Source organism: Melitaea cinxia, chromosome 28 (assembly GCF_905220565.1).
Source record: "Melitaea cinxia chromosome 28, ilMelCinx1.1, whole genome shotgun sequence".
In the NCBI taxonomy this organism is placed as follows: domain Eukaryota; kingdom Metazoa; phylum Arthropoda; class Insecta; order Lepidoptera; family Nymphalidae; genus Melitaea; species Melitaea cinxia.
This window is the reverse complement of record NC_059421.1, coordinates 2,051,200-2,071,166: the sequence shown is the minus strand read 5'-3', so window position 1 is coordinate 2,071,166 and position 19,967 is coordinate 2,051,200. Positions and strand designations below refer to the sequence as shown.

Genomic DNA, 19,967 nt, shown 5'->3' with positions numbered 1-19,967 from the left:
CAAAATCAATATCAAAATCGAAAATAACTTTATTCAAATAGGCTTATAAGCACCTTCGAATCGTCATTTTACAAATTAAAATTTCTAAGTGTTGTCAAGAAACTCAGCAGTTACTTGATTGAAAATGAATGTAAATTGTGTTTTAATACAAAATTATATAGAGATTTATAATCATACTCTTTGACTATAAATCGGCGGATACGAGGTTTAGCTATACTATTTAAACGAAAAAAAAAATTATAGTTTATCGCTCACGAAACTTTTCAGTGTCAGACCTGATCAGAACCTATGACCTTGCGTATATGTTTTCTAGACTGTATATTGAGATAAGAACAGGAATTCGGTAATGAATCTGTATTTAAATCCCAAATAAGTTATATTTGACGTCATTTCAAGAGCTCGACTCGACGGGTGAGTGTTAAATAATTTATTTAACAATCTGATTTTATTTGGAATATGATAATATATGATTTAAGAATGTAATTGATTTACCTTTTTTTCTTATTATCTTGTAATTTGAGCTCACGAGGTTTCATAAAAATACCCATTCCAAAAATAATTCGTTTAATATTCTATATATATTTAAAAAAAATCTGTTATAGCAACCTTGTCCTAGCAATATCAAACACAAAACAGAATTATTCAATTGATGAAAAAAAAAAATTTATGGCAAGCTGTAACCAAACCTATTTTTGCTATACTTTTTTTTATTTAAAATTACCAACATCTGCATGTTCTAAATTGTTCATTCACTTGGTTAGGTGCCATACATTACGCCTATCGTACCGGTGTTTATTATATAAGATTACAGATCGACAGTCCTGTGATTGCCTAGTAAATTTAGGACATGGCCCGACGTTGACGGTATTTCTCTATTACAATGTTTTAATTTAAAAAAAAACGCGTTTCGAGTTCATTCGATCGATAGATTGGGCAATTTTTTTTAAAGCGCCCTAATACTCTGTAGAAGGTTATTATGAAATAAAAAATTAAAAAATTGCGTAGAAATTAAAAATTACAAAAAAAACAACTTTATTTGAACTTGACTGTTTGGAAGGCAGAAAAGCGTCTGTCAAATCAGCTGGCTTAATTATAAAAATTAAATATAATTTATTAAATTACCTTCATTCGGTATAATACTTGTTATTCTAAGATAATAACTAGACATGATCTTTGCCCGTCTACTTAATGGATAAACAGTAAATAATTATCTTCTTAAGTATGTTAAAGATAAATCGCGAAAGCGTAGGCTGGAAAATTCCTGATCAGGTTATATAATATTCGGTAACCGCTATTCAAACTAAACTTATTAGACAACCCTATGCTTTCGTATTCCCAATGAAGTAGCGCTCATTTTGATTTAAAATTTATTTATTAAACGTGTGGGTGAAAGTAACTAGAAGATCATCATTATTACAGCGTATACAGTCCACTGCTGGACATAGGCCTCCACAAGTTTACGTCAAAAATAACGTGAACTCATGTGTTTTGCCCATAGTCACCACGCTGGGCAGGCGGGTTGGTGACCGCAGTACTGGCTTTGTCGCACCAAAGGCGCTGCTGCCTGTCTTCGGCCTGTGTATTTCAAAGCCGGCAGTTGGATGGTTATCCCGCCATCGGTCGAACTAGAAGATCAATCAATCAATCATTACAGCCTATACAGTCCACTGCTGGACATAGGCCTCCACAAGTTTACGCCAAAAATAACGTGAACTCATGTGTTTTGCCCATAGTCACCACGCTGGGCAGGCGGGTTGGTGACCGCAGTACTGGTTTTGTCGCACCGAAGACGCTGCTGCCCGTCTTCGGCCTGTGTATTTCAAAGCCAGCAGTTGGATGGTTATCCCGCCATCGGTCGGCTTAGACTTAACTAGAAGATAATATACTTTATTTATACCTGCCAACCTAGTAGGTATGTCAGGAAAACAATAAATAACCCAACGATTCCATTTTCTAAAGGCTTCATACTGTAATAAAATAATTTTATTCTTTAAACTGGGAGGTGAATTAAAAAAATATATTATTAAATTATGAATTAAATTTCGCCTGGCCAGGATTTTTCAGGCAGCCCGTTCGCGATTATTTTCATAAGATACTAAAATAAATACAAAATCATTTTCATTCAATAAGCAGATAGGTGAAGCTCGTCTATAGTTCGGGTCTCATAGTATGTAATGACACCCCTACACAAATATACTGCGTGTGGGGGCCGTTAAGTTTGGGGCGTTTATAAAATATATATATATATATATATATATATATTTAAACTCACTATACAGGACCTATTGATGGTTGACGGTATCTAACAGACAAGAGCTTTTGAAATATGATTTTTTTACCATCGAATAACACAATATTTATGAGATATTTAAAAAAAAACTTTTATATTTAGGTAACAAGACAAAACTCTAAATTACATAACATAACATACATACATACATAAATATCATAACAACATGTTACCTTGTAATAACGTCTTATTGTTTATTAACCGTATCTCGTATCAGCATAACTTTTGACCCAATCATCTTATTAGTATCTACATACGTACCAACTGTACCATCGGTATTACTTACAGTTAAACAGCGTTACATAATCAACAAATTCCTTTTTTTTTTCATTGAACGAAGATAATATTAATCAAATCAACATGACATCCCAAAAATAAGTCAGATGTCATCTGTTACGCAAATAAACTTTTACCTAACATTTTTGAATAACAACAAACATTCGAAGTCGAAGGTCAAGGTATTTTTGATAACTGACTTTCACGTCTCTGGACCTCGAGGTCAAGAGGAATGTTTTGGAGACTCATTTATATGTTAACTAATATTTTTATCCTAATTATGTATGATTTAAACCGGGCCTTTTTCCGTTTTATAAATTTTCCATTAAACTTACGCTATGACAAAAAAAAATAAAGTTGTATTAACTGAAAATAATTAATTAAACTAAATGACGCCGCGTTGGCGCAACGGTTACAGCCATGGATTGAACCTGTTGCGCTGGCGGTTGCGGGTTCGATCCCGCACATGACAAACATTTGTATTGGCCGTACAGGTGTTTGCCGTGGTCTGGGTGTTTGTGCAGTCCTTGTGGGTCTCCCCACCGTGCCTCTGAGAGCACGTTAAGCCGTCGGTTCCGGTTGTTATCATGTACACCTGATAGCGATCGTTACTCATAGTAGGGAATATATCCGCCAACCCGCATTAGAGCAGCTTGGTGGATTAAGCTCTGATCCTTCTCCTACATGGGGAAAGAGGCCTATGCCTAGTAGTGGGATATTACAGGCTGAAGCGTAATTAACTAAAAACCAAACATTGTAAACTTAATAATCCTTATGTTATAACTTACCTATCATTTTAATTTGCAGATCATAATGAAGATTGCAACGGGTTTAACGATTCTATCGCTAATCAGCTTAGCACTTGGCAATCCCGTCTCCAACGATGACCACGACAAACTAACAGTTACGAAGAGCTTGTTCGCTGAGAGTTTAATACAATACACTGGTCAACATGAAATAGTGAACTTATTGTTACCTATTAATGGTCTCAATATTGAAAAAGAAGAAGAAAAAGGCACAAAAAAATCAAGTTTTGATTCTGATTCTAACGAAAACGATTTACAACTTACTGCATTCTTTGTAGAAGCTGATACAGACTCAGATGGCAAACGTGTAGATCGAGGCCTATATATGCTAAAAGATGGTGTTGCAACTAAACTATTAGAACATGGTAGAGACGCAGCCGCATCTTATGACTTCAGTAAATTGGTCTTCTTCGGAGCCGCTGACGGAATTTACGTTTACGATATAAAAAAGAATTCCGTCGAACTATACGGTACAGTTACCGACAGTATAATCGGCATTGCTAAAGAAGCAACCGGTGACGTGATCTATATCCTGACTGAGAATCATGAAGTATACAAAGTATCGAACGAAGGTACAACAAAGGAGAAATTAGACAACATAGTTAACGCAAAACAAATTGTTGTCGACTATTCCAACAATATTTACTTCTATTCGGACGATAAACAAGCGTACGTCCATTTAGCTGACGGTGTGAAGAAAATCGAAGGTCTGCCAGAAAACCCCAACAGCGTAAAACTCATAAAACCACCTTTCATGTTGGACAATGGAGTTCTATTCCTTGTTGATAACAAGGTTTATACTATCTTCGCTAACGGAACAAGCGAACCGCTTGGAATAGATTTCGATTCTGACGCTGTACCAACTGCATTCTCTGTAGAACCATTCCTAACCCAACTGTATGCCTATAACAAGAGTATTTATGAATACAACGTATTAGCTATTCTTTTCGGAGATATTTTGGAACCAATAAGACCGTATGTTACAAAGGCATCAAACAAGATTGGACCAGTTTCATTGAAAGGAAAAATTCTCATGCGGAACCAATCCAATTAAGTTCAGTTTTATTCTAAACAATAAATGAAAATACTTAAACTTTAAACCAATTTTTCTTTTATTTACTTCAAACGTACAAGAATATAAACAGTGTTAGAAACCTATATGATCTTTATCTGCCTCTTGGTAAATAGTAAAATGTATTTAAAATTTTTAGAATGCTGCCAAATTATCAGAGAATTGTATTATCCTATTCGCTACTCTTTTATATTATTTTAAAACCAACTGTGTTATTATAGCATTAAATATAAAAAATACAGTAATAACTTAACATAAACAGTTCCAATCAATATGACAATTAAGAAAATTGATTAACAGATGCCTAATTATTTCAGTGTACCTATCTCCTGACCTAATAGCAACAGTAAGAAAACTTAAATACAATGTAACAAAACTTTGTGTATGTATGTTTATAAGTTAGTCTTTGCTTATCCTATACAAAAATTCCAGTATATATTTTAAGCTATATAATCGTCATGCTTACAAAAGAGTAATATTAAGTCGGTAATAAGAACAAGATCTATTAAATTATATTAACTCTCGATATTGCTTCGCTACTCAATTTATAGCAATATTTTATAGTTTAGAAATATCTAGTAAAATATATATTCCTAATTTTATATATCAAATTCTCGTGTCACAATGTTAGTTACAATATTCCTCCGAAACGGCTGGACCGATTTTTATGAAATTTTGTGCGCATATCGGGTAGATCTGAGAATCGGCCAACATCTAGTTTTCATACCCCTAAGCTATAAGGGGGGGAGTTAAGGGAGTTAATATTATACATGGCAAAGCAACGTTTGCGGGGTCAGCTAGTAATATTATAAATGTGATGTAAGTTTGTTTGTTACGCTTTCACGCGAAAACTACTTTACCGCTCATCATGAAACTTTGTCCACATATTTTGGAGGTATTAGAAGGATACTTTTTATTTTAAAAAAATTCAATGAGAACGAAGCGGTGCGTAAAATTAGTAGAGTATATTTATTATTTTTTTTTTTTATAAAGAGTTCACTAACCAATACATATTTCTTTAACCACTCGATGTTGTTGTTTTTTTATTTCCAATTATATTCACATGTATAATCTATTATTTGTATAGCTTTATATCATATTTTTATATATTAGTATATAATATATGTTTTTAGTTTTACTACTTTAGAAAAACAGTGCACTGTTAAACTGTTAATTGTTTTTGCTGCACTAATTATCACATAAATTGTATCTATTTTTTTCTGTTAATAAATAAATAAATAAATCTATACAATGATCGTCATTTCAATTTGCCATAAATGTTTTGTTAACCTCCGAAGATAAATCGAAATTTAAAACTTATGTAATGTTATTTATATGTACATTAAATAATAAAGGTCTGTAATGGGGTCCTAGAGGTACGCTATTTGTTGTTGTTAAAAATCAATAGATAACTAAAATCGTTATATATATAGGTACATATATACAAATTTAAATACTACATTCATACTAAACTCTATTTTAATTAACTATTTCCTATTTTATTAACAGAATGTAACACACTGCAGAATTCAAATAAATAGAGATGTATGTTAAAGAAGCTAATTATTTATTTTTGTAACAACTGAAATTTTTTATCTTATTTAATTATTTTCTCTATACATACAAGTTTACAGAGCTTTGCTCTAGACACGAGTAAGTGAACTAAAAAAATGGAAAAACACAAGACAATTTAGGCTATAATGTGCTTCAAAAACTACTCATCTGATCTCGTTCAAATTTAATTGAGCCTACACGACAAGCACTAGCTATCGAATACAAAAAGTATCATCAAAATCGTCAAATCCGTTAAAAATTTCTGTCTTAACCCACTTAATAAAGGTTTAAAATATTTTCGAATTGATAACCTCCTTTTTGAAGTCTGTTTAAAAAAGTAACAAATTCATAAAATGATTGTTTTGTTTTGTATAATTCATACAAACCTATATAATTTGATACTTCTAAATATATTTCATGTACAGACATCGGCCTGTAACAACTAGGAATTTAACAAAAAAGTTATTGTTTAGTTCTTAGAGTTATAAAATAAATAAATTTCTAAAATAAAAATAACCTTAGTTACTCCTTACTACATCAACTATCTGCCAGTGAAAGTCTCTTCAAAATCGGGCCAGCCGTTTCAGTGATTAGCCGGAACAAACAGACAGACTGACAAAAAATTTAAAAAAATGTTATTTTGGTACATGCACCGTGTACGTGTATGTACGTATGTCCATATGCATTTAGTAAAAAGCGGTTATTTTAATATTACAAACAGACACTCCAATTTTATTTATTTGTATAGATATATACATTCCACTATAGAAATTGTTTGTGCTAATAAGTTTATACGTATATATTATTATAATATTTGTTTGTGTCCGTTTATCTGTGTCTATTACTGTATTACGCAAAATCATCTTCACGAATCGGGATATGACCTTTATCATTTTGATTCTGGAAGTCTTCTGATGATCTATAATTAAAATTTGAAATAGGTTTCATCTTGATATAAAACAACTATAATGGATGATAATATGATGATACTCTGTAGATGTTGCTATTACTAAATTGACCGAATTTTAGAAACATCATGTCAAGTCAAATTTTGACGTCATAGTCAAATTTTGACGACCCGTTGGCACAACGGTTGACGCAATGGCTGTTGCGCCAACGGCCGCGGGTTCGATTCCCGCTCACGACGGATATTTATATCGACCATATAGATGTTAGTCGTGGTCTGGGCGTTGTGTTTGTGTATTGTATGTGTTTCCGAACCCCCAGCACAGGAGAAAATCCTATTGGGGGATCCGTTGAGTGTGTAGCGTTTATATGTATTCAGTTGTTTCAGTACATTATAGCTTAAATATACATATAATTTTATATTACTGAAATATAGAAGATCACAGCTAAATAATACTGCTTTCAAGCAGTTCCTGTGGTGAGTAAGGTGACCAGAGCTACCGGGGAGATTGGGGATGTGCTGCAGGCGTCTTGAGGCTACAGTAACAGCTTAGCATCATGTGGGTGTTTATTGACCTGATTATATAAAAAAAAAACTAAATTAAAAGGATCGATTAGTAACTTGAAACAATGTTGTTCAGTTAACAAATTTATGATTAACTAAATCCTGCGAAACTGATCCTCCAGTCAAAGATAACAAATATCAATTCCACTGAAATTTTTTTTTTTTTTTTTAATCGAAATAAAGAAAAAACGCGAGGTGTTACTAGCAATATTATTTGCGTAATTTGTCATTTACTAGTAAACAAACTTTTCGTTTGCTCTAATTTTACAACTTATTACACTAGGTCAATCACCATCATTAAGTTTATTTCTTTCAACCGTAAAAATAAGTTAAGTGTCATCCACAATACGATACTAAAAATTGCGTGTAATGTGTATTGTGTAAATATTTATTTATTTATTTGTTCTTCTTCTTCAGCCTATTGCAGTCTACTTTTGGACATAGGTTTCCCCAAGTTCGCGCCAAACATCACGGTGTCCTGCAATCCCCGGTCAATCTCCTCCGGCAATCTTACGTAGATTGTCGGTCCAGCAGCCCGGAGGATGTCCCACATTGCATTTGCCAACATGCGATCTCCACATAAGGTCACGTCTTATAACCTAACCCTATCCTCTGACCCTCCCCAGGAGCTGTGACTTCGTTCCTCAATACAGAAACACACCAATACTTAAACATTCATACCATTCGATCTAAAGTATATCAAAAAACGTGAAAAACAACGCGCCATCCATTAAATTACAAAGTTTATTAGGAAATAAGATAACCCAGTCCGTTACCGAGAGAATTACGATAAGAAAAAAAAGTTTATATTTAATCGCAATGAAGTAAACATCGGTGTCATTTCAATAAAACATTTGAAACGGTAAGTCCATTACTATTTAATTTGATTTTTATTTAAATTTTCAAATATTATTCAAATTTACACTAATTCTAACTTTACTAACTAAACTAACTTAAATTCTAACTTAAGTCAATTGATTTTGAACGCATTATCTAATTAATGTAATTTGAATTATAAATCATTTTTACTTTATTATTTTATAAACTAGCAATCCTAATAATATTTATTACTATCTTTTACCCGGGCTCTGCAAGCATTGCTTTTTTTTAATAAAAAGTATCTTATGTTACTCTAATACCTCCAATAATATATTTTCAAAGTTTCATGATGATCGGTTAAGTAGTTTTCGCGTGGAGGCGTAACAAACAAACTTACATTCCCATTTATAATACTAGTAGGCATGTTGTGATATATTAAAAATGTTTGGACTAGCGTGTTTATATGAAATAACATAATTTGTGACGTTAAGAACATAGCTGTAAGTGTTATATCTGTGACAATATTTCTGTAAATCTTTAACATAACCATTTCGGAACACAAAAATTAATTTTAAGATGTGTCTTAAAACCTAACAAGCTCATTAATATTAATGTAGAAATTAAAATACGAATAATCTTTTCTATTACAATAACCAAACTTACATACAATGCCCAACCTAAATCATTTATGATAGAAGTTTGAAATTTTTAAAGAATATTGTTTTATACTGGAAGCGTCTTTTAGGAAAGGATTTCTCGAAATTTATCCCTTATAGTGATAAAGAGGTGATGAAAGATAATATGTAACAAGACTGCGAATTTACTCCTAGATTCGTAGATTACTACGATTCATACTACTACTACGATTAATTTTATTTCACTTTTTTTCCTACACTTTGTTGAAAAGCAAAAAATTCAATATTTATTCATTTTCATTTTTAAATTATATCTTGTGATATTATATTCTAGGCGCTAACAAGTACTGACACAACAAACGTTCCAACTGACTATACTACTGTACTGTGGGCAACATTAGTCAATGTGATGCAAAATTTCAATAATCTCATATACCTAACACAACAATTTATTTTTACTGGCGTAATCTTATCTTATTGACTCTTGACACTTGACTCTTCTTCTTCGAAATAATATATATATATATATAATTATATATATTTATACATACTTCCTAAGTCTCTGTTTTTTAATATTTATATTAGTTAGTTTGACTTTTCTGTTTATCCATCCCTGTACCACTTTATTTCTGAAGACACTATCTAATTACAAATAAATGTAGGATGTACAGATATGACTGTTATTTTCCGAGTAAATTAATGCTCAACAATTTAGTTAATTTAGTTTTATTCAAAAAATATATATCCAATAAAGTCCTTCAGGAGAATCCAGGGAGTAATGACTCTTTTCTCTAATGGGCTCTATTAGGGCTTGCTAAGCTAAGTTTTAAATGCCCTAGACAAGTGTGGCAGTAAAGCTTACCCACAAAGTTGTATGCGAATGTACAGGAGGGTTTAGGTCTCTGTTTAACCAAATGACATTTTGCATCTAGCGCTTGAAGTCGATTTTCTTCAAATGATATTATTGATCGTACATAGCCAAGATGACCTATTCACTGCGGGTTCCTCCCAGCTTTCAGGATCAATATCACAAGCGTTGAAGTGCCTTTTGAGCACATACTTATATCGTAGATGTTGACTGCCGTGTCAGAGCAAAAGACCACTTTGGGCAGACGGTGGTCATCCATACGAAGGACATGCCCACACCATCTAAGCTATCGCTGGATAAGCAAAGCCACCACATATTACGACGAACTATGCATGACCTCGCTATTTGACACACGATCTTGCAATTTAATCTTCATTAAACAAATATTAGACAAGAATTTAGGTGACATATACGAACGACCGCTTCGTAAATGCATAATTCTTATTGCAAATTTAATTTCAATTTAAAAACTAGATATATTTCTTTTTTTTTTCATATATAAAAATACTATTCAAATATTTTTTCGTTACTTCACCTGCAATGGATTCTGATAGTGTATATAATCAGCTGACCCCATAGACTTCGTATCGTTTTTTATATTATTATGTTTTTTCGAAAATATACCGATTTTTTTATTTACTTATAGACAAACCTTGTTCTGACTAACTTTAGGATTTATCTTATCATCAAAGTAACGATATTACAGTTGTTAACAATTTATATACGAGTAAATTGTGTGTACCTACTTATACGTACCGAATCTCTCAATATTGTTGTCCATATATTTTTTTTATTTCCAGGTGTCATCATGAAGATTCTAACGAGTTTAGCGGTTATATCGCTGGCGGGCCTCGTTTTCAGCGCCCCAACTAATGACGATAACGATAATGAAAAATTAATTATAACAAAGAGCATGTTTAACAAAGAGCTGGTTAAATACACAGGATCGCATGAAATCGTCAAGATATTATTGCCCTTAAACAGCCTTAACTTTGATGAAGACGACTCATCTGAATCTAATTCTCACTCAAATGAATCTGACTCCGATGACATCATTATTTTCTTCGTTGAAGCTGACATAGATTCGGATGGCAAATATGTAGACCAAGGTCTATATGTGTTGAAGAAAGGAAAGGCGACCAAAATCTTAAATCACGGTAGAGACGCAGCTGCCTCCAGTGACAACAGCACAGAAGTCTTCTTCGGAGCCGCTGATGGAATTTACACTTACAACAAAGAAAAGAACACCGCCGAAAAATACGGTACAATCGATGACAGCATAATTGGTATTGCTAAAGAATCAACCGGTGATGTAATCTACATCCTGACTGAGAATCACGAAGTGTACAAAGTATCAAACAAAGGTACAAAAAAAGAGAAATTAGATGACGTAGTTAATGCAAAACAAATTGTTCTGGACCCTTCCAACAATTTATACTTCTACTCCGATGATAAGAAACCGTACACCCGCACACACGAGGGTGTCAAGAAAATTGAAGGTCTTCCAGACAATCTCAGCTCTCAAAGCAGCGTGACTCTCATCAAACCACCTTTCATGATAGAAAATGGAGTTGGATTCGTTATTGAAAACAACGTTTACATTATCTACGCCAACGGAACGAGTGAAGAGGCAGGATTTGAGTTCAAATCTAAGGCTAAGCCCTCAGCGTATGCCCCAGAAGCAGCTTTAATACAATATTACGCTTTAAATAAAAAAATCTACGAATTCAACGTTCTGACCATGCTTATGAGTGAAATCGTCGACGAGTTAAAAGAATTCTTAAATGACAAATCTGAAGATATAAAATCAATCTCAAAGAAATCACGCTTCAGTCACCGTCAAAACGCTTAACTTCGATTTGTGAATAACTTATTACAATATTCTTATTAAAACAGTTTAAATTTTTCGTAGTTTTGTTTTTATGGCAACGAAAACCTGAAATATTTGAACTATTAAACTGACACAATCATTAATAATTACTTATTACTAATTTCTGAAAATTAAATAAGAGTATATATATATATATTATATATGATACTTGCAACATATAGGAACATTGTGTGTATATTTAATTGATGGGTATTCTAAAATCGATTTTAAAATATTAATCAGAGTCTGAGTTCTGACGGCTGATAATTTAATAATGTGATGAGATGAGTGAGTCCCAGGCTATAATAAGAATAATAATAATAAATAATAATAAGCGTTTATTTCAGACGTGAACATAGTGTATTCGTTTGTTAGTAACAATATTTACTTAAAATCTATGTAAGTTATTGTTAGTAAGATGATAATAAAATAAAATAATCATTTTAGTTGCCCCGTCATTGTTTCTATCCAGTACTTTTGAATAGAACAATCAGGGCGAGCCGTGATTGTCCTCAGAATGCTGTTGTTGCTGGCCCTCATGCGCCGCAGTAGAGACGATGCTTTTTTACGCATAATTGCGTGAAATCCATCGATTTCTGAGGTGCTGCAAAACCGCGGTAGCCGCAACAGCACTCTGAAGGCATTATTATACTGAATACGTAGTGCGCTGTAGGCTCGACGCGTGTAGTTTACCTACAGACCACCCGAGTAAAAGGAATGACAAAAAACCCGGAATAGGGTAATTTTGACACCCGCAGTACCTTATCTTACGTACCTTACGTTATCTTACGTTACCTTAGTGTAGTAGTGCGAACCTACGTGCGAGCATATTGCTTCTCCCCGCCCTACGCTCTCTCTCAATATCGTCATCATCGTTCAAATCAGCAGTGATTATATGGCCTAAATATTCAAATAGGTTGACTCTGCTTAATACTGCCCCGTTTGAGGTAATTGTCGGTACATGACCTGGCAACTGCTTACCAGCCTTAAACACGAGAATCTTACTTTTCTTAGCATTGTACACTAAGCCATGAGCCCTCGCATACGACTCGCAAATCTCTAATAATTTTCTTAATCCTCCGATTGATGGACTCAGCACCATGTCGTCAGCGTAGATTAAATTATTGACGCATTGTCCATCGATATAACATCGTATATGAACTCTGCTGAGGCCCTCAATCAGCCGATTAATGTATAGCAAACCTTTTCAAGGATCATTGTCCTCTTATTTCCACACGAAAATTTCGGTTAAGGTGCCTGATGCTGAGAATAACTTTAAAAATATTATTGCTTCAGCCTGTAATATCCCACTACTAAGCATAGGTCTCTTTCCCCGTATAGGAGAAGGATCAGAGCTTAATCCACCACGCTGCTCCAATGCGGGCTGGCGGATATATTCCCTACAATGAGTAACGATCGCTATCAGGTGCCCATGATAACAACCGGGACCGACGGCATAACGTGCTCTCCGAGGCACGGTGGGGACACCCACTAGGACTGCACAAACACCCAGATCACGGCAAACACCTGTATGGCCAATACAAATGTTTGTCATGTGCGGGGATCGAATCCGCAACCGCCAGCGCAACAGGTACAATCAGGCTGTGACCACTGCGCCAACGCGGCGTCTTTTGAAAATATTAACACCTCGGTATATACTAAAACAGTTGCTAAAGTTATACGGTCGATGACAAGAGGCAAATCACCTAGTCATGATAGTATCGAGCATGCTCAGCAGATGATTCGGCAAACAGTTCGAATTATAGGCGTATCTCGTTAGCAAAAATCATAGTCTTACTTGACAGTGTGCTTAACGCTCAGTTAGATTGTTATCTCCACATTCACGAACTCCAATTTCCGGATCCACGGAAAGTGCAATCCTGAGTTTAAAGTAAGCTTTCAGGTGTTACACAGACAGAAGTACTCCTGTTTATGTCTGCTTCTTGGATTTATCGAAAGCATTCGATCTAGTCGTATACAACATCCTGCGGACAAGCAACAACAGGTGGGAATACCTGCAGAATTGATTTCGTTTCTTAAATATCCTTAAATATTTCTTGCTTAAACATTCCTTTCTTATAATTCTGTAAAGTGGGCAAACAAGTACTTGGAGACATATGCCATATTGGTGGCATATGCTTCAATAATATCAGCTACGCGGATGACATGGTGCTGTTGGCCCCTGTGTCAGTATAATCAGGAGGATGTTGGCTTTTTTTGTGAGTTATACGCTGAGGCACATGGATTGGTGTCCAATAACAACAAAAGTGGATACCTAGTATTCAAGTCTGGCAACAGAGTACCGGAAATTGTAGCATCAATAAAGCTAAACGAGAAACGTCTTGTTGGAGTACACCAATTCAAGTACCTAGGTCACATTATCACAGAAGACCTAAAGAACGATGTTGATACTGATATCAGGGCGAACATGTTGACCCGCAGATTTGCTCGATGCTCGACTCCAGTTCAGAATACGCTTTTTAAAGCTTACTGCACTTCATTTTATACGAGCAGTCTATAGGTCAGCTATACTCAGAGGTCGTATAACACTTTGCGTGTTCAATACAACAACGAGTTCAGGGCATTGTTGGGACTGCCGCGGTATGGTAGTGCCTTTAGTATTTTTCTGCACGCAGGGGGCAACAGTTTCCCCTCCATTCTATACAATAAAGCTTGCTCACTATTAAGGAAAGTACGCGACAAAATCAACAATGACTTGCGGGTCATCGCTGATAGTGGAATTCTCCGCTAATCGAGTTCATGTGAGAAATTACGAGGTCGCTTTGAGTTATTAAATACTAACGATAATTATTAGCTTTATTTACTAACATTTATGGGTGTCATAAACATTTCATGTTTTTTTTCCTTCTTATGACTAGGGAGACAAACAAGCGTACGATCTATCTTATGGTAACCAGTCACCGTACCTTATTACCGACCTTTATACCGACACAAGAGACATTGCAAGTGCCTTTGTGATCTTACCCTATCCCTGACCCTATCCCTGACCCACCCAGAAGCTGTGACTAGCTTACTCAATGCAGGAACACAACAATACTTAAAAATATTACCATTCGGTCTAATACATGTAAAACAAGGCGTCATCTATTAAATTATAAAATATCTTAGAAAATAAAATAACTCCGTCCTTTACCGAGATAATTAAGATAAGAAAAACAAGTATATATTTAATTGCAATGAACTAAACATCGATGTTATTTCAATAAAACATTTGAAACGGTAAGTCCATTACTATTTAATTTGATTTTTAGTTAAATTTTCAAATATATCTAATATACCTAATATACATCTTTATTAAAATTTACACTAATTCTAATTTTATTAATTACGTCAATTGATTATTTTGAACGTATTATCTAATTAATGTTATTTGAATTATAAATCATTTTTACTTTATTATTTTATAAACTAGTCATTTTAATAACATTTATTACTAGCTTTTATTCGCGGCTCCGCCCTCATTGTTTTTTTTTAATAAAAAGTGTCCTATGCTACTTTTAATACCTCCAAGAATATGTGTTCAAAGTTTCTTGATGATCGGTTACGTAGCTTTGAGGACATGCATTAATTACGTGAGCTTAGGATAGGGGAGAAGGGTCCTATGAAATCTCACCAAATCTCATTTAAGCTGAGGGGGGGTAATAAAAAATCTCACGTCAACTTCAAAAAATATAAAATATTACACATACTAAAAAAATATATTTTGAGTGTTCATTTCGCCCGCTAAAATAAATCTCATGGCTATTAAAATCATTTAGTTTTTGCTTTGAATTTTATTTCATTTAAATCAGTTCACTAAAGTATACTTGACCGGTTTATTATTTTCCGTCAATGTCTATTATGTTCAGCATTAATCTCACATAAGGGGAAGGGGGGTTCCAGGCAAATCTCACTAAATTTCACAAAGGCGGAGGGTCTAAACTGATCGAAAAATAGCTCACGTAATTAATGGATGCCCCCTTTCGCGTGAAAACGTAACAAACAAACTTACATTCCTATTTATAATTTTAGTAGGGATGTTGTGATATATTAAAAATGTTTTTACTTTGGTGTGTTCGTATAAAATAACTTACTTTCGTAATCTTATCTCATTGACACTTGACTCTTCTTCTTCGAAATAGGTAAAGTTATATAATTATACATACCTTTTAAGTCTCTATTAAATTATAATATTTATGTTAGTTATTTTGAGTTTTCCATTACATCCCTGTACCCCTTTCTTTCTGGAGACACTATCTAATCATAAATAAATGTAGGATATATGTATGTCTATTTCGCGAATAAATTTATTCGTCAACAATTTAGTTAATGTAGTTTTATTCAAATGAAATTCAAGAAAATTATATATAAAGTCCTCCTCATCGACTTAGGGGTATGAAAAATAGATGTTGGCCGATTCTCAGACTTACCCGATATGCACAAAAAAATTCATAAAAATCGATCCACCCGTTTTAGAGGAGTATTGTAACCAACATTGAGACACGAGCATTTTATATATAAGACTAGCGATATTTTAGTCTTAATAAAAATAAAATAAAAATAAAAATAAAAAAGCCTTTTATTTCTTGCGTCATTTCATTACAGATTTTTTGACTAAAATTATTGCATTAAAATTGTTGAAAAAATGTAATAACATTATCAGAATAAAAATAAATAAACTATGATATAATGACAAATTATTAAAAAACTATTGTTGTAAAAAATAATAATTAGTAATTGATTTTTTTAATATCACATTTATGAATAATTTTTGTCTGATTGACTGTATAATATCTATTTGTCAAGGTATTTACATTACACTCATAATTGTCAATAAAGCTTATAATTTTATTAATAACTCAAATTCAAAAAAAAATAAAAAATATTTGTCAAGGTATCTATATTACATTCATAATTGTCAATAGAGCTTATAATTAATAACTCAAATTCAAAAATATTTGTCAAGGTTTACATTACATTCATAATTAAATAAAATAACACTCAATAACTCGATTTAAAATAAATATCAGTCAATGCAAATAAAAATCAGAATAAATAAATTTAGAAATATATAGTTGAGATGCAAGAACCCCTCTCAGGTAAAGGCCTCCTCCAGAGAATGCCACGTGTCTCTATCTTTAGCTATGTCTAGCCAGTCTCGGCCTGCGGTGTGTGTTAAGTCGTCAGCCCATCTCGTAAGTGGTCTTCCTACTCTTCTGTAGCCTTGCGGACCTGTCCACTCTGTAACTCGTCCATCTTTCGTCAGTTAATCTAGATACATGTCCAGCCCATTTCCATTTTAATTTCATAGCGAAGTTTAATGCGTCGATCACTTCTGACTTCTCTCTAATAACTGTGTGCCTTATTTTCTGCATTTTTCTGATCCTTAGCATGCTTCTTTCCATGGCTCTCTGAGTTGAGACTTTTTCTTTTTTCTAGGACATGTCTCGGGAAGTCTTCATTTATGTTGTATGTACTCCCCTTTAAATATTTTGTGTTTCTTATGGTTTCCAGTTTTTTTCCCATTGTAAGAAAAGTTACAATTATAGGTCTAGGTGTGACTTGTTTCTTACCTATGCCTCTTATATACTCTATGTCTGATATATTACAAGACATTTTCATATTTTCGGTAAGAAACTTAATTATTTTTGCTTGAAGCTGGAAATAGCTGCTGCTGATTTTAGTCTTAATTGGTAGAAAACTATATATTTTTTAATACATTGGTTCAAATTTTCATTTGTTTTTTTTTTATTCACGTAATCACATCCAGTCAAATTTAATTTTTTATCATCCAATCAAATTCAAATACCTTTTTTTAAGCTTGTAGTGGATGATACGTGATGTCAATATAGTTTTGTTTTTATTTGAACTAATTCATTATTGTTTTTATTCATTGACTTAAGTATGAGTTAACTTTAACTTTTTAATAACAGCTGTTTATGAAGAATCTCGGGTTAATTCAAAACACTGCACAAAAAATGTTTAATTACCGCAATACTTACTGAGCATAATTGTTGACTATAACTTATTTATTTATTTTATATGTTTACAGGTCACATCATGAAGATTCTAACGAGTTTAGCAGTTATATCGCTGGCGGGCCTCGTTTTCAGCGCCCCAACTAAGGACGATAACGATGGTGAAAAATTAATTGTAACAAAGAGCATGTTTGACAAAGAGCTGGTTAAATACACAGGATCGCATGACATCGTCAAGATATTATTGCCCTTAAACAGCCTTAACTTCGATGAAGACGACTCATCTGAATCTAAGTCTCACTCAAATGAATCTGACTCCGATGACATCATTCTGTTCTTCGTTGAAGCTGACATAGATTCGGATGGCAAATATGTAGACCAAGGTCTATATGTGTTGAAGAAAGGAAATGCGACCAAAATCTTAAATCACGGTAGAGATGCAGCTGCCGCCAGTGACAACAGCACAGAAGTCTTCTTCGCAGCCGCTGACGGAATTTACACTTACAATAAACAAAAGAACACTGCTGAAAAATACGGTACAATTGACGACAGTATAATTGGTATCGTTAAAGAATCAGGCAGTGATGTAATCTACATCCTGACTGAGAATCACGAAGTGTACAAAGTATTAAACAAAGGTACGAAAAAAGAGAAATTAGATGACGTAGTTAATGCAAAACAAATTGTTCTGGACCCTTCCAACAATTTATACTTCTACTCCGATGATAAGAAACCGTACACCCGCACACACGAGGGTGTCAAGAAAATTGAAGGTCTTCCAGACAATCTCAGCTCTCAAAGCAGCGTGACTCTCGTCAAACCACCTTTCATGATAAAAGATGGGGTTGTATTTGTTGTTGAAAACAACGTTTACATTATCTACGCCAACGGAACGAGCGAAGAGGCAGGATTTGAGTTCAAACCTAAGGCTAAGCCTTCAGCGTATGCCCCAGAAGCAGCTTTATTACAATATTACGCTTTAGATAAAAAAATCTACGAATTCAACGTTCTGACCATGCTTATGAGTGACATCGTCGACGAGTTAAAAGAATTCTTAAATAACAAATCTGAAGATATAAAATCAATCTCAAAGAAATCACGCTTCAGTCACCGTCAAAACGCTTAACTTCGATTTGTCAATAACTTATTACAATATTCTTATTAAAACAGTTTAAATTGTTCGTAGTTTTTTTTTTATGGCAACGAAAACCTGAAACATTTGAACTATTAAACTGACACAATCATTATTAATTACTTATTACTAATTTCTGAAAATTATATAAGAGTATATAATATAATATATCACATCCCCTAATCCCCTATAATGATCCCCTTGGGCCTGCAATTTTTAGTTTGGCTATAAATCCGATAATTAAAAATTTAAATTCTAAATTCAACGTCTGGTGTTTGGACGACGGAACCCTAGGAGGTGATGTGGATACTGTGTTTTCGGACCTTTTTTTTAAGCCAAAAATAAATTTGAAGCCATTGGTTTATAACTTAATTTTAGCAAATGCGAGCTTTTTTATAAATAACTGTGACTTAAATTTAAATGATGTAAAACAAAAATTTAATATTCTGGCTCCAAATATAAAAATAGTTAACAGTAATTCTCTTTACCTTTTAGGTTCTCCAATTTTTGATGAATCTATTTCTGAATATATTAATAATTAAATCACTAAATTTCAAAATTCTTTTCACCGTCTCCTCGAAATTAGTCCACATTATAATAATAATAATAATAATAATAATAATAATAATAATAATAATAATAATACTTTTTTATTTGCAACATTCACACAAATCAATATTACATATCCATTAAACTAAACAATTAAATTATACAATAAGGATATGCAAACCCGGTCTCAAGCTCGGCATATGCTGGCAGAGCTGTCAGCGCCGATCTTCCGCTTGAGCCCTCGGGTGACAACACGGTCGCACCAACACCACATACCATACAGAATCGGAATACAGAAAAAGAAACATGAAAATTTAATGGATTTAATCAAGGAGACATGGGACTAATATATTATACGGTAAAGTGAAATGCTCTGGACATTGAAAGGAATTTCGTTCTTATTCCTATACATTAGAGTACAATTTAGCTTTGTTTACATTTGAGTTCTAAAGTAAGTAATAAAAATATTCTTTCAACATAAATAACGCTTGCCAGGTAAAATAAATAATAGGTTATCTAATACCACGAACACCTCTAATCAATCAAGCAATTTATATACGAGTCCGCCATGTAGTACCGATCGGATCAATCACAATTCAATAAGCATTAATAATGTACAGTACAACAAAAATCAAATTACACTTACA

The 19,967-nt window shown here is 33.4% G+C and overlaps 3 protein-coding genes across 3 annotated transcripts; all 3 read left to right on the top strand.

The window, feature by feature from the left end:
* The first annotated feature begins 391 nt into the window (after nucleotides 1-391).
* On the top strand, nucleotides 392-4,472 carry LOC123667573. Its single transcript, XM_045601454.1, has 2 exons — nucleotides 392-411; nucleotides 3,374-4,472. The coding sequence occupies exon 2, from the start codon at nucleotides 3,380-3,382 to the stop codon at nucleotides 4,424-4,426; it is 1,047 nt and encodes a 348-aa protein (XP_045457410.1). The 5' UTR covers nucleotides 392-411; nucleotides 3,374-3,379; the 3' UTR covers nucleotides 4,427-4,472.
* Nucleotides 4,473-8,270: 3,798 nt separating this feature from the next.
* On the top strand, nucleotides 8,271-11,698 carry LOC123667512. Its single transcript, XM_045601401.1, has 2 exons — nucleotides 8,271-8,331; nucleotides 10,592-11,698. The coding sequence occupies exon 2, from the start codon at nucleotides 10,600-10,602 to the stop codon at nucleotides 11,641-11,643; it is 1,044 nt and encodes a 347-aa protein (XP_045457357.1). The 5' UTR covers nucleotides 8,271-8,331; nucleotides 10,592-10,599; the 3' UTR covers nucleotides 11,644-11,698.
* Nucleotides 11,699-14,869: 3,171 nt separating this feature from the next.
* LOC123667513 lies at nucleotides 14,870-18,820 on the top strand. The gene is made up of 2 exons (XM_045601402.1): nucleotides 14,870-14,901; nucleotides 17,714-18,820. The coding sequence occupies exon 2, from the start codon at nucleotides 17,722-17,724 to the stop codon at nucleotides 18,763-18,765; it is 1,044 nt and encodes a 347-aa protein (XP_045457358.1). The 5' UTR covers nucleotides 14,870-14,901; nucleotides 17,714-17,721; the 3' UTR covers nucleotides 18,766-18,820.
* The last annotated feature ends 1,147 nt before the right edge of the window (nucleotides 18,821-19,967 follow it).